This window comes from Dipteris shenzhenensis, chromosome 26, assembly GCF_047967505.1.
Source record: "Dipteris shenzhenensis isolate YYH24624 ecotype China chromosome 26, Dip_SZ_1.0, whole genome shotgun sequence".
Lineage (NCBI taxonomy): Eukaryota > Viridiplantae > Streptophyta > Polypodiopsida > Gleicheniales > Dipteridaceae > Dipteris > Dipteris shenzhenensis.
This window is the reverse complement of record NC_141621.1, coordinates 46,467,728-46,483,426: the sequence shown is the minus strand read 5'-3', so window position 1 is coordinate 46,483,426 and position 15,699 is coordinate 46,467,728. Positions and strand designations below refer to the sequence as shown.

General features: G+C 42.6%; 1 protein-coding gene across 1 annotated transcript; it reads left to right on the top strand.

Annotated features, from left to right (window-relative positions):
• Nucleotides 1-430: 430 nt before the first annotated feature.
• LOC147885172 (extradiol ring-cleavage dioxygenase-like) lies at nt 431-12,832 on the top strand. Its single transcript, XM_087397832.1, has 6 exons — nt 431-964; nt 1,042-1,269; nt 10,203-10,354; nt 10,751-11,159; nt 11,314-11,684; nt 12,368-12,832. Exons 3-6 carry the CDS (start codon nt 10,320-10,322, stop codon nt 12,549-12,551), a joined length of 999 nt encoding a protein of 332 aa, XP_087253958.1. The 5' UTR covers nt 431-964; nt 1,042-1,269; nt 10,203-10,319; the 3' UTR covers nt 12,552-12,832.
• The last annotated feature ends 2,867 nt before the right edge of the window (nt 12,833-15,699 follow it).

Here is a 15,699-nt window from a genome sequence, read left to right as displayed (position 1 = left end):
TAAGCTACAACACGTATGTGCTCACTAAGCATAAGTTATTATGCCCACTAAACCTAAATTATTAAGCCTCAATCAATATGAATTATCAAGGAAATTGGGAGAGTTTTTTCATCGAAGTTTTACTTGAAACAGTATTATGCAATTGCAAATGTAGTTGATAAACTTATTCAACCCCACGCATAGTGCGGACACCATGTTGCAAGCAAAGCTTCTCTAATTCGTGTGTCCTGTGGTAAAGAATTGATGGATGAATCTGATGTTATCTCTCAGAAGCCAAGTATTAACGGTCTGTGTTAGCAAGCATTCTTCTCTGAAGAAGCATGATGCCACTTCTTCCTCACCTCCAAAAGATAGGCACAGTAGTGCACCTCCTTTGGAAAGTCTTGTGTTTAGTCCTTATGCCAAAGTTCCTTTGGGAGATTTTTTTTTGGGGGGGGGGGGGGGGACTCACTTACAACAATACCTATCCATGTATTATCTGAGTTTATAAAGCACCTCTTTGCATTTGAGGGCAAGTTGTTGGTCAAGTACAGAACCTACAAGGCCAGGAATTCTACCTATCCTATCTGTATTCATGCTAACTTTACAGATAGTACCTTCTCTGGTACAATAACACTCATTGTCCCCCATTCTTTTGTGGAACAATATAAGGACTATCTTGAAGTTGAATCATTTTATCATATAGAGGGTGCAACTATAGTTGAAAGAGGGAGTGGGGAGGGTGGAACATCAAAATTTTCCCTACATGTAAATGCTACAACTGCAGTCATCTAGGGTGAGCCTTTTGATGGAACTATTACTCTCCTCTGTGAGACTACTCTTGCATGCTACTTCCCATGGGTTGCTGACCGGCTAAGGACAAGTTTTGGTAATGTTTTTCATCTTGTGACTGGTCGACTCCAACGGTTCAGCAAACGACCAATTGATTATAGCTGACGGACCACGAAATGAAGATAGAGCAACAGTAAGTCAATAAAACCTATGCTTTGTGTTACTATCATGATTTTTCACTATACGGCCTAATCCCAACTTCATCCACAGCTAACATTTGTGAACGAGCGGAAAAGCATGCAAGCACAGCTTATCCCTAAATTCCATGAGAATGGCATAGTTATGCACACATTGTACAATGTGTCATACATGCGTGCACACGAGTGCCTGTGTGTTTATGATTTGACAATCTTGGGTGATGTTGTTGAGGGTACGCAGAGGGAGGAACTGAAGCAAGCATTTATCACCCAAGTTTCAAACCTCGGATATGGTAGAAAGGTATACAAATTCCCACATTTCTGCATATGTTTTGCATTAACTTCATTGTAATAGTCTCTCTTCTTTGCAGTCACAGGTTTTTGGCATTCTACATTTCACTGGTCTTAATGGTCAACTCATTCAATTTCAATTCTCTGTTTTTTCTAGGAGTCATGTTAATAGAGATCCAAGTAGGCCTTTCTGCTATACATGCAAATCAGTACAGCCTGTTGTGAAAGTACCATCACTGAAGGGGATTCTACTGAAGAGGGAAGGAATGTTACACTCTAGTCGAGGTAGCATGACCTCGGAAGAATCAGTCGACATTTCCCTTAAAGGATCTATCTTTGTAATATATTTGTTTGTGCTTCATGTAAATGATCGGAAGGGATTTAATGTCAAGGTCCTAGGTGAGGGCTGATAGCACCAGACTAGGTAGACCTAAGGCCAAGGGCCTAATGCAAAGGTTGTGCCTAGGGGCAAAGAATTTAATGCATCCTTAGAGAGGGGTGAAATATTGCATTAGGAAGGCCCTATATGGATGACATGTGGCATCTAGATCTATCTAGGGAATTGGGGCTTCAAAGGCTAGAGAGAGAAGAGAAGGAAATTATTCACATTGATTTTTGAATGAAGATTTCTGTCTGCTTGTCAGCCTCAGCGAGATATGGCTGGGAGGTGATTCATGGTGCTGCTCCCGTGATCAAAGTAGAGAACTAGGAAAGAGTGCTTTACAACATCATACAAGCTCCATACAAGAGACTACAACAACCTCATTTGAAACCAAGGTTGAATACTTTATGAAGATAGACACAAATGAGGTCAACCAGCTCTGATTAAGTCGATTATGCCCAAATAGCTGGTCAACCTAGTCAGACAAATAGAGCTAAGGGTTAAGCTGGTTATTGGGCAGCAGACTTGCCTTAACTGTCTTTTACTAATTTTGCAAAGTTGAAGAGGCTTCTATATCTCATAAGGAGTGTTTCTGTAAAGATCTAAGTTATCTTTCAACCAGGGTCCTAGCCTCCATAAGCATGCTGCAGCTAGAGGTAAGAAAATGAGGAATCATATCGGAGTAGAAGCGTAGTGAAATTATACAAATGGCATTGTAACACACCTAAGTTATCTTTGAACCGGGGTCCCTGCCTCTACTTGCATGCTGCAGCTAGAGAGAAGAAAATGAGGACTGAGATAGGAGCTGAGATAGGAGTAGAAGCACTGCAAAATTATGCAGATGGCACACTAAGAGAAGCTGCTGACATAACAGTTGTCCTTTACTTTAAGAATATTAATATAGCAAAAGATGGTTGGTCATCACAGCACAGTATTAACATAGCCCTGATAGGAAAATAGAGTCCATAAACATTGTATGCTCAAAGGAGAATATAAACGTAGGCCACAACCAAAATTAAGACAGTTTATAAAGTACATGAACCTAGAAAGAGATGTGAATATGTAATGGATTGTAAAGTTACCACATCAAATAGCAGCTGAATTTACACAGACATGTCACTTTGTTGAAGAACACAAACTTCCATCATTATGGCACATTTAAAAGTGAAAGCACTATCCATATAAGAGTTTTATTCTAGTACAAAAATGAAGGTATGTAACCTTCTTTATTACAATCCCTAGCGAGAGAAAGTATTTCCTCTTTATTATAACTTGAAAAAATAACACAAAGTCATCACTATCTAATGTCACAGCTACTCAACATCATAGTGAATGATGTGACCAAAACAATTGATAGTAAAATATCCAGTAGGTTTCAATTCCAACAGCATGAAACAAACGTGCAAGATATTGTCATCATGAAGAACTAGAAAAGGAGTTTGCAGAAACAAGACGTCATCAACATGTGGTCCCACAATTTGTACGAAGACATCAGATCAGCGTCCTCGATGATAAAAGCTGGGAACACTCTCCGCAACTGATATACGGATTCCCAGGTAGCTTCGAATAGAGGCTGACCATGCCATGCAACCAACACCGTGGGTATCTTCCGATTTCGTATTTGCATTGTTCCTCGGTCCAGGATTCTTGTTGGTTTGTGCCTTGCAATATCCTCTATCTCCTGAAACAAAACCACACCTTCGATTAGTGAGTCACCTATATGTAAAAATTTCTTTAAGCACGAAACATGAAAAACTGGGTGCACCTTACACCCCTGTGGCAATTCTAATTTATAGGCTACACTGCCTATTCTCTTTAGAATTAACCACGGCCCACAGTATCGAGGTGATAACTTAGCTCACTCTCCTGAAGTCAGCGACTTCGAGTGCGAAGGAACTCTGAGAAAAACTTTTTCTCCTTCCTTAAATACTCTTATAGACTGGTTTTCATCTGCATACACCTTGGCTCTATCCATAGTCTGGCGGATATTAGCTCTCGCAAGTGCTAGCATCTCCTACATCTGAACTACAAAATTCGTGGCACTAGGCACTTTCTGAGGTACTCCAACTATAGTTGGATTTACTGGTCTATAACCCTAGTTCAGCTCAAACGGACTGAATCCGGTAGAGGAATGGCAACCACTTGTCCCACATATGTTGCCTTAATGACACATATGCCCTCATCATATCCTCTAAAGTTTGGTTGACTCTCTCCGTGTGACCATCCGTCTCAGGATGATCCCCACTAATTCCCAACTCAGTCCTTAGTGTCTCAAATACCGCTGTCCAAAAATGACCGGTAAATCTGACATCTCTGTCTGACACTATGGATCTAGGCAATCCATACAGACGAAATATATGTCTAATGAACAAATCCGCCACTTGCGGGGCACTAACAGACTCCCTAGTCAGAATGAAGTGAGCCATCTTGGTTAGACGATCAACCACCACAAGGATACCCTCCTTGTGTTGTAGGCAGCCCTACAATAAAGTCCATGGAAATGCTCTCCTACTTACTTAGTGGTATTTCCAAGGGCTGTAAAAGTCCGGGTGGCTTCACCCGCTCAGCCTTGCTTACCTGACGCGAGAAACACCGTGTCACATATTCATGAATATGCTTTTTCATCTTTGGCCAAAAGAAATCTCGCTTCACGAGATCATATGTCTTCTCAACTCCTGGATGTCCCACACACGGCTATCATGGCACTATCGAGACTCTTTGCCTGAGATCATTCTGACTAGGTACTACAACCTTGCCATTTCTAACTAGCATACCATCCTTTATGGTATATCTTGCATAGGTTTGGCCTTTTCTGGATGCCAGGTCATCCTTTTCATTTTCCCCAGGTTTTAACACATGAGCCTTAGGCCATAAGCTCTAGACAAACTCATCCACTTTTTGAGTTTCTCTAATCTCGGTCATTAGAGCACTCTCTAATACCGTGAAACTCAAGTTGTGCATAATGCGAGACAACGCATCAGCAACCTTATTATCTTTTCCTCTTCGGTACCGAATCGTTACATTAAACTCCTGCATGAGCTCTGTCCACCTAGCTTGGCGGCCCCTCAAGTCAGGCTGTTTACAAAAATGTTTCAGAGTATCATGATCCACATCCACATAAAACTCTGAACCATACAAGTAATGCCTCCATGTTTTCAAAGCATGGATAACAGCATACAACTCCAATTCATGAGTTGGCCAATTCCTTTGAGAGGGAGAAAGCTTCTTGCTTTCAAAGGCCACTGGCCTTCCCTCTTGAAGGAGGACTGCTCCTACCACAATGCCACTTGCCGGTTTCTAGGAACAACGGTTTCTGGGGATCAACTATTTTTAACACCGGTCCTGTGACCACAGCTTGTTTTATGGTGTTAAGACTTTCTTGTTGATTCTGTCCCCAAATAAAAGGCACTTTATCTGAGGTCAGATCAGTTAATGGCGATACTATCCCAGAATATCCTTTGCTATGCCTTCTATAAAACTGGACAATTCCCAAGAATGATCGCAACAACGCGGTCAGACTCTGAGGGATTGGCCAAGTTAGTATCGCAGCCACTTTCTTCGGATCCATTTCTACCCCCTCTGGAGTAATTATGAATTCTAGATACTCAAGCCTAACCATACACAGTATAGTTTTCTTTTTATTTACATAAAGACTGGCTCTCCTCAAAGTACTGAACACTACTCTTAAGTGTTCACGATGCTCAGTAATACTTTTACTAAATATCAGGATATCGTCAATAAAATGTACTACGAACTTTCCAATATACGGACGTAGTAAATCGTTCATCAACATAATGAATGTCGCTGGAGCATTGGTAAGTCTGAAGGGCATTACCAAAAAACTCATAATGACCAAACCTGCTTCTGAAAGCGGTTTTATGCACATCCTTGGCTCTAATCCAGATCTAATGGTAGCCACACTTAAGATCTATCTTACTGAAAATCATGGCTCCATGTAATGCATCTACCAAATCATCAATCCGAGCCATCGGATACCTGTGCTTAATAGTGATATTATTCAATGCTTTGTAATCTATAAAGAGGTGAAACGTATCATCCTTTTTCTTCTTTAATATCACTGGCGAATCAAAAGGTGAGAAACTTGGTTGAATCTGCCCCAACTTGAGGTATTCTTCCAGTTGTCTACGCACCTCCGCCTCTTCAGCAAAACTCATTCTATAGGGAGGTCTATTTACAGGTTCTGCCCCCGGGATCAGTTCAATCTTATGTTGAACTTTCCGCTCTAGAGGTAACCCATAAGGTAGTTCATCCCTAAAACATTCAAAGAACTCCTCTGTTATAAGATTAGCCAACTTGGCCATCTCACCACTTTGCATAACGTTAGTGCTAGCCGAAGAATCATCAACCAGCTCCAGCCTCCATCGATGCTGTCTCTACTTGAGCTTTTCGGATTTCCATCATAGAAACCAACGGTCCCTGAGGTATATCTTTCTCACCTCGCAAGACATAAAGCACATCATTCATCTTGAATTGATATACGTGCTTTTCCCAATCAATGGCTGGATTCTTCCTAGAATGCCACGCCATACCCAGGGCTGTATCCGCATGAGCAAGCTTGGTCATTTCAAAATCAAGCTTCTCAGCATAGTCTTAAATCCGAAGCTCCAATTGGGTAACCCTTTGGTCCCATACTTCAGTTGAACTTCCATCTACCATCCTGACTGTATACGCATAGTCGGATGAACTTGTTTTTAATTTCAGCCTCTTCACGAGCTTGGAGTTAATCACATTGTGAGTTGACGCCGAGTCAAACAACACAATGACATCATGATTGGCCACTTGCCCTTTCATTTTAATTAACTCCGTATCATTAAAGGTTGTATACCCCATTGCTGCGGGCTTAGATAGGATGTTATCAAGTGCACTCGTCACTAGCTTAGCAACAGACACACATAACAAACAAGGTACTAACCTCTGAGAAGATCTCGCTAGCTGAATCTGCATCTCTTCCGCTCTGGGACTTCCCTCCATCTCCACGTCGCACTCTGAGATCACCATCTCAGCCATCCCACGATCTTTGTTACGTGGACAATCCTTCCACTGATGAGGCTGAAGGTAACCAAAAGATAAGCCTTCTCTCCTCGCTTTTTCTCTTTGTTCTGGGTTCAAGGGAGACTTAGACCAAGCCCGGGCTGCCATTGGGGTTACTTTCCTCTTCACTCCAATGGTGGTACTTGGTTTAGGAGTTTCATCTGGTCTCGCCTGCTTGGCTTGACCACTCGGGTGCGAACCACTCCCTCTACTAGCCCACTTCTTCTTAAACCCAGATTTCTTCGAATACCCATACTGGGTTCTGACCTACGCAAACCCACTTGGCTTGCTGCCCTTGGCATTCTCATAGTTCAGGGCTATAGCTATTGCATCATCTAACGTGTTCACGTACTTAGCCCGAACTTCCATTTTTATTCGATCATTCAATCCAAATATGAAATCTTTCACTTGGATTGATTGAGGCAGGGGTCGTCAACCTTCATTACACTCTCTCGAAACTTATCAGTGTATTCTGCCACTGATAAATTTCTCTGACGAAGATTCCTATATTGATCCCAAGCTCGGGATGCTTCGTTAGGAGGTAAGAAGTGTTTCCTAAACTCTCTTTTAAACCCCTCCTAGGTAGTGGATGCTATGCCATCTTTTTGTTGTTTAATCCACCACCGATCCGCTGCCTCACTAAACATGTGGGTGGCCTCACGGATCTTCTTGATGTCATTTCTGATTTCACAAATGGCGAACGCCTCATCCCATTTGTGTAACCAGGTCTCAATGACATCGGAGCTACGGTCGTCTGACCAGAATACTTTTTTGGTCTGTAATTGGCAATATTTGGCACTTTAGCCTTCCTAGGCTCGACTGTATGGACACTAGACTCCGGTTCCATTGGAGCCTTTCCCTTCTCCTCTCGAGAAGGTCTGGCAGACATACTATGTATCACTCTCCTAAGTTCGGACTGCCCTGCATTAGCCTGTAATTGCTACGCTAACAACTGTTGCAAGGCATCCTCCAGCAATGCAATCTTGCCAGATAAAGTATGAGCTACTGGGTGCGACCCCTGCTGGGTCGGCCGGACTCCTGATTCACTAGGGTCCCTCCTGGAAGCCCCTTCTTCTATTTCCATTTCGTTCAATGGGTGTTTTGTTCTGTTTTGATTTTTTTTTTAATTTAAAAAAAACACCACTAGAAAATTGTATTTACAAGCTGACACAATTCAATGTATTAACAGTCTGGCACAATTCCCTATACTAGGGAATTCCTGCAATCCCACATTCACACTGATCAGGCATTTAATACAGGCATATATCTCAGATGGCGCTTTTCCCTATACTAGGGAAATTCTTGCAAACTGACTCTGACCGAAGCACACATGCATATACAGGCTTAGTAACTATAGACCCTGCTGTATAGAAATAATAGGCTGCACAACAAAGACTGAAATCTTATAATGAAGGAAAATTTGACGCTCCCTGGAAGCTCCATGCAATTCGAGTCCCTGAAGCCTACAGCCTCCACGTACTGCCTGCTCGCAAATAATACGACCTTTGGTTTCTTTTACTTCTGTCATAGCTGCGCTCCAAACCTGCTGTCTATGAACTATTTACGTGACCATGCATGGCTTTGACTGGAGCACGTCGTTTGTCGACCACGCATCGTCCAATTCACATATCTGTAATTCGTCGAATGAGTCCGTCCCATGGAGGTCATGAGTAGCAGGACCCTCCTGTGCTCTTCATCTACCTCATTTCGTCAAGTCACCTTACAGGAACCCTACGCTCCAGCAATAGCACAGACACCAGCGTGTCCGGCTCCTACGCTCTGCGACCATTCAATTCTATTAACTGCTCTCTTGATTACGTTCTGTCGATTTGCCTTACAGGAGCGCCATCTATCCCGGACCTCGTCAGCAGCTTCGTTGCGATCAGCCCGTCGCCTCGCCACCTATATGAGCCTACAAGCTGTCTATGTAGCCTTGGAGGGCTCTGACTATAAGTCTGCCAGGAAAGCAGGTCGACACCTACTTCGGACCAGTCATCCACATAACACCTCGAAGGTCTTCATTCTGTCACAGTCTTTCTATTCGACGCCATTTGTGTAGGCAAACGTCGATCAAACCCCGCCATCAAGCCCATGAACACGACCTTTCTTCTGCACGTCACGTATCCCTTGATCTCTCCATAAGCTCTGATACCAATTGTAAATCACTCTTTCCTAGTTCTCTACTTCGATCACAGGAGCAGCACCATGAATCACTTCCCAGCCATATCTCGCTGAGGCTGACAAGCAGACAGAAATCTTCATTCAAAAATCAACGTGAATAATTTCCTTCTCTTCTCTCTCTAGCCTCAGCAAGCCCCAATTCCCTAGATAGATCTAGATGCCACATATCATCCATATAGGGCCTTCCTAATGCAATATTTCACCCCTCTCTTGGGATGCATTAAATTCTTTGCCCCTAGGCACAACCTTTGCATTAGGCCCTTGGCCTTAGGTCTACCTAGTCTGGTGCTATCAGCCCTCACTTAGGACCTTGACATTAAATCCCTCCCGTTCATTTACATGAAGCGCAAACAAATATATTACAAAGATAGATCCTTTAAGGGAAATGTCGACTGATTCTTCCGAGGTCATGCTACCTCGGCTAGAGCGTAACAAATGTTGTAGAGTCACAGCTGAAGAAATAGCTTAGGGTGAATTGTATCATTTCAGGCCAGGACTAGTGTACACAGCTTTATTCTAGAGTAAAGGATCCTAAAAAACTATTCTTGCTAGCAGAGATAAGAAACAAACACATCAAATTAGATACAATAGTAGTGCAAGATATAAACAGATTACAGCAACAAAGCCCATGGATAGTCAACCAGCATCAATTCGCTAGACAACAACAAACCTCAATCGTTATACAATCGCTCAACATAGCTTACTTCAAACTACACAGGGAAGACATAGAAAAATGCAAGAGTATAATGGCAGCTACAATTCTGTGCATACAGGAAACACATGCAAAGAATTCAAATGAGGTAAAAATTCAAGGATACAACTTTATACACAAGAGGAGGATTGGGTATAGCAACATATTACCTCAAAATGTACAACTAATACAAACACACTACATACACAAAAAAGGAAATCAATGTCTACTCACAATATTCAAAATATAAGGAGAAGAAACAATAAACATCATTAACGTGTACAAACCCCCAACTACAAAAGTAAACATACTTACAAAAAATTTATAACATTGTTACAAAAAATAGAAACAAACAAAAAAACATATATCTCACAAAAAAAGGACAATAAGTACAACAAATACAACAACTCATGAACAAATATCCCTTGAAACAAATGATAAAAAACCCAACAACTATACATGGATCGAGAATGGATCAAATATGGAGTAATGTGGAATATAAAGAAATTAATTATGGAACAAATTTTGCCTATTGGAGTGACCATTCAATTCTTTATACAAATATGTAAATAATTACATAATTTTAAAAATTAAGAGGGCAGGATTAATGAATAACATTCATTTTGTTTCATGAAAGGAGGGCCACATTGGTTACCACGACTACGACATCTCAACAGCAAACCCTTGACTAATTCAACAGGGTTTTTATTACAAGTAGATATCTGCCAGTAGCGATGTGCTCACGCCACGGTCGATGGACAGCGCGCACCATTCAGCTCACCCTTCTTCGTAAGTTGTCGATCTATTGACACCAGATTTTAGCTCGTCTTTTGAACGATCGGATCAGCGGTTGCGAATGGTGCAGATGTTTATATATGTCTTTTAGAACAAAATCGTCTAAGAGAGTACAGAGTGTATCTGCAATATCGTAATTGAGAAAGTCTGGACTTGTGTTTGAAGTATGTACGTGGAGTAGACAGATCTGTGAACTTAGTAAGGTAGTGGCGAATCCAAGTTGTACGTGTTGCATGAAACTGTCTGATTGCGTGATTGCTAGAGCAAAATCAGATCAGTGAAATGTTTGAGCAATCAGGTTGTTTGAGCGATCAGAGTGGCGTAATTGTGTATACTGTTTGAGCTATGGCTATGGCTATGGCCTTATTGCGGTTTGTTGACGATGAGCAGAAGGCGATCATCCCTGTCAAGTCTGTCCAAAACCATCCAGCAGGCTTTTGGCCGTCGCCTTCGCCGCTCCTCCTCCTCTCAAAATCATCCATCTCTCGCTTCCGATCATCAGCTCATCTCATCACAGCCTTGCCAGCTTCCCATTGCAGCTGAAGCAAAAAATTCTGATCCACAAGGCGGCACCACCATCATGGACGTCTTCTACATCTCCCATGGCTCCCCCATGCTCCCTCTGCAGGACGTTCCTGCCAGATCTTTCCTGCTCCGATGGCCTTCGACCCTCCCTCAGCCACCCAAGGCCATCCTCGTCATCTCCGCCCACTGGGACACCACCGAACCGACCGTCAACACCGTCGCCAAAAACACCACCATCCATGACTTTTACGGCTTCCCTCCAGAGCTCTACAAGGTATGCCACACCTTCCATCCGTTGATTCTTCCTCCACTTTTGCTCAAGGTCATGGAAATACCGCATTTGGTTGCGGTTTACCACCTCTATCTCCTCAATCTGAAACAGGAGAAAAGGGGTAAATTAATGCTTCGATTGGCTTTCCGTCTTACAGATGCAATACAACCCACCAGGCGCGCCAGCGCTCGCTCTGAGAGTGAAGGAATTGCTGCTAGCGTCAGGATTCAAGACGGTCAAAGAGGATCCGAGAAGAGGGCTGGACCATGGAGCCTGGGTACCACTGTGCCTCATGTACCCCAAGGCCGACATGCCCGTGTGTCAATTGTCGTTGCAACCCAACAGAGACGGCGCTTATCATTACAGCCTCGGGCAAGCGTTGGCACCACTGCGAGAAGAGGGGGTACTGATTGTAGGCTCCGGAAGCGCCACTCACAATCTGATGACGTTGCGCATGGATGGTAGTGGCCCTCCTTCGTGGGCTGTGGCTTTCGATGATTGGCTGCATGAGTCTCTTGCAAGCGGCAGGTATTTCTTTCTCTTGTGGCGTCTCTCTGGCTCTCTCGGCCATGGCACACCATCAATTATCAAATCCACTCCCCATCCATGATCATATGCTTGGACAAATCCTCTCCTACTTCATGGATTTTGAAGCAAAGAAGGGGCAAAGAATAGTAATGTTAGTTCACTACATTGCTTTCGTTCATTCGTAGCCATTCCTTAACTACATTGGCCAGGTACTTACGGCTGCTAGAAGAGTCATGATTTCTGTATTTTTTTGGTGTGTCTTTCTCTTTCCAATGTGAAAGATTGCGGGCATTCTCTTGCAGCCTGGATGTCTATTCTCCTCTGAATCTCTCCTTCTTACATTTGGATAACAGCAGTTCCTGTTCTTAGGAACGCGAACATCAAACATCTGTTGCTCTGCCATATCTATATCTCTCTCTTACAATTCTACTCTTCGAGGCAAACTGCACCTTCTCTCGGTCTCTCTCGAACATCAATATTCATCTGTGTTGCTCTACCAATATATATCTCTCCCTTTCAATTGTACTCTTCGAACAAACAGCGCACACACACACACACTCTCTCTCTCTCTCTCTCTCTCTCTCTCTCTCTCTCTCACACACACACACATACACACACCCCTTCCTTTTCTTCAATTATCCGAAAACTGCTTTCTTAACAAGCCCTGAAATTAAATTTTGCAGGTTCGACGATGTCATCGAGTACGAGAAGAAGGCTCCTCAAGCAAAGCGAGTGCACCCATCCCCTGAGCATTTCTACCCACTGCTTGTTGCTCTAGGAGCAGCTGGTGCACGCTGCAAAGTTGAGAGAATTCATAGCAGCTGGATGGCTTCTTCTCTCTCCATGGCTAACTTCGTCTTCAAATAGGAACAGCAACATCCGATTGTGTAAGGCCACCACGAAGCCCAAACAAAATGAGCTTGATCAGCTGCCATATTTCATTGAGTGTGGCAATTGCCCCTTCGAATGGCCTTCGAGTACGAGAATAAATTTGGCGTACTAGGCAATTCTTTTGTGCCAAGATATACGTGTAATCTGTGCAAACTATAGTGAACGTGAATGCTTGTCTTAGATCTCAACTAGTCGTGTACGTGTGGCTTAATCTCAATACCGTAATATCGTTCGGGAGTTTAGACGATGGCGCCTGTCAACCACCCGTTTTTCCATCGCCATGTGGAAGACACCTCCCTTCTCTCGATTGGACTCATCATGATGCCTCCAACCTGGAACAGCAGCCAATCATATGTAATTGCCCTTATCATTAGTTCTCAAATTGGTAAATAATAATAAAAATAACCTCCTATTTTAAAGCTTTTGAAGCATACCAAGATTTATTTGCAAAAAGCACTCATACAATTACGAAAGTTCAGCATTTTAAGTTTAGGAGGCGTGAAATGACTTTTCCAACATTATGAAAAATTGCCATCACATTTACTTATTACTATTTGCATTTGCAAGAATACAAGGTGAGCATTTTGTTATGAGGACATTTGAGCATATGATCTGAAACGGTTTTCATATATATGAGCAGTTTAAATTTGGCTATTTTTTTTCTCCTAAATATTACTTCATGCAGTATCCTAAAATGTAGAACCAATGTTTCTCATCTTTGTTTTTCATAGACATGGTTTTCTCATGATTACTCGCTTCTTGTGCTTCCCTCGAGGACCAAATTCCATGGTTTGATCGGCCTATGAATGCGGCCCATATACAATCCATGTAAAAAAACTTCTTCACTATGGGACTAAAATAAGGATCTCACATAGACTAAATCAAACAAATTTCCTAGGTCTTATAGTCTATCTCCCGCTCTACAGTCGTGGGAGAGAACTCCCACTGCTTTGGAGATAGCTAGCAATAGGAATGGAATAAGATGGAGGTGGGACATAGCACTTGGGGAACACTTGGTGGATCTAGAGGATGGAGATGAGGGTGAAGCAAGAGGTGCAATGGGAGCATTGAGTAGGAGACGAGGGTGGGAGATGAGGGTGGAGTATTGTGAAGTTGACGAGAGTATTGGAGACGATGAGGGTAGAGCAGTGTGAATAACACCCACCAAGCCACCTCGATGAGCAATTGGCTATTTTGATCAACTTGTAGTCGACGAGTAGCTGGTTGTCTATTAAGGGGTACTACAAAGATTTGTTTTCAAGGTGGCATTTCATTTTGAAGGGGGGAAAGGGCCGCAATAGGCTAAACCCTTTTTGAAAAGCATTCCAAGCTTTGCTGGTTGTAGTGTTGGATCGGATGGTCCCACCAAGCATGCTAGGTGGCTATTTAATTGGTTGCAAACCTCCTGGCTGAGAAGTGGCAAAATTAAGTCATCCCACTTGATGTTAAAAGAACTCCAAGGGCCACCACTTAATCCTCCTAGATCTAATGCTCTCTGCTCCATCGTCTTTCCTAACTATTGTTATGTTTCATAACCAAAAAGTTGAAGACAACATAAGGATACATAAGGTCATCCATGTGGTCACTAAATAGTAGTAACTGGTAATACCAGCATAGTCGCCGGTTTCCACCATCATTATTATAACTATCCATGTCCCAATTTGAGCATATAAAATTCCTAATGGAAATTTAAAAATCCGGTAATTGTATGATTTTTAGGAATTTGTATAATTCAATCTCTACATTAGACCACATGGTGGCTTTAATTGAACATGCATGGTAGTGCCAACATATTGGCCAACTTTCACCATAATTATTACAAGTGTCCACGTCCGAATTAAGCCTATTGAATGCTAGCATGATGGTCAATTTCTCTTGCGTGAAAATTGTTTGAGCACTTAAAATTCTTGGTTGAAATCTTCGCATTCAATCTCTGCATTAGACCATGCCGTAGTGCCAACATAATGTCCAATTTCCACCGTCATTATTATAAGTGTCCATGTCCTCTAATTAAGCTAATTTCCACAGTCATCATGCAAGCTAAATGGTTGTAATTATAAATGCCAATTTCCTCCACCGTGGTGGGTAGAATTAGAGATGCGCCATCAAATCCCTTTGCAGCTTGCAAGCCTTCTCCCTATAATCCTTGCAATCCTTCTATCTCACAAGCCTTCTGGATCCAATAAGCCTTACATCCCTCCACTGTAGTGGATAGAATTAGAGATGCACTCTCCTTATAAGCCTTGCATCCTCTCTTGCTTACTCCTTGTGTACCTACATTCTCCTTGCAATCTCTCCACTGTAGTGGATAGAATTAGAGATGCACTCTCCTTACAAGCCTTGCATCCTCTCCTGCCTACTCCTTGCACACCTAATTTCTCCTTGCAATCCTTGTCCCTGCAACTTTTGTTCCTTGTACTAATTATGGAAGTCTCAGAGGCACAGTCCAAGGCCCACTACATCCAGCTGGCTCCTGTGACACATCAAGTGATTCCACTACCCTGGCTAGTCTTGCAAACACCACATCTATGCATCCACTGATCTCTTGATCAACAGCTTTTCGAGACAACTGAGGGAAGTGAATGTGAAGAAGAGATACATTTTATGTGGGGATGCTACAGTTCACATCGACACAAAGATGGTTGAGGACATGCTCAAAGTCCCTTGTTAAGGTAGTTTGCAAGCTGGCTTCTTTCTAGCATTCATGGGAGAAATAGGACCTCATTAAGGGAGTCCCCCTTATTGAAGTTAGCAAACGATGGTGTAGTCAAGGTTTCAATATTGCTAGAAGAAGTTCAGAAAGAATTAAAGAAAATGAGGCATCTCTTTCTAGATACTTGAGGAACCATGCAATACTGGCAAGTTCAAGCAGCAGTAGAGCAAATGTATGGAGCTCAAGTGTCCTATTCAAAGGTGATCACCAAACTGTTAACCTGACACTTAAAGAATAATTTTGAGTGCAATTCTCCACTATTTTCTCAGGCCAATGACATTGCAGTGTACTTGATTTGTTTTGAGAGCTGGTTTTCATGTGTGAGGCACTTACACCCACCAGACATCTCATGGAGAGCTCTCTCCTCCCACCTTATTTATTTAGTGGCACCTCAAGTGTGGACCCTCCGTA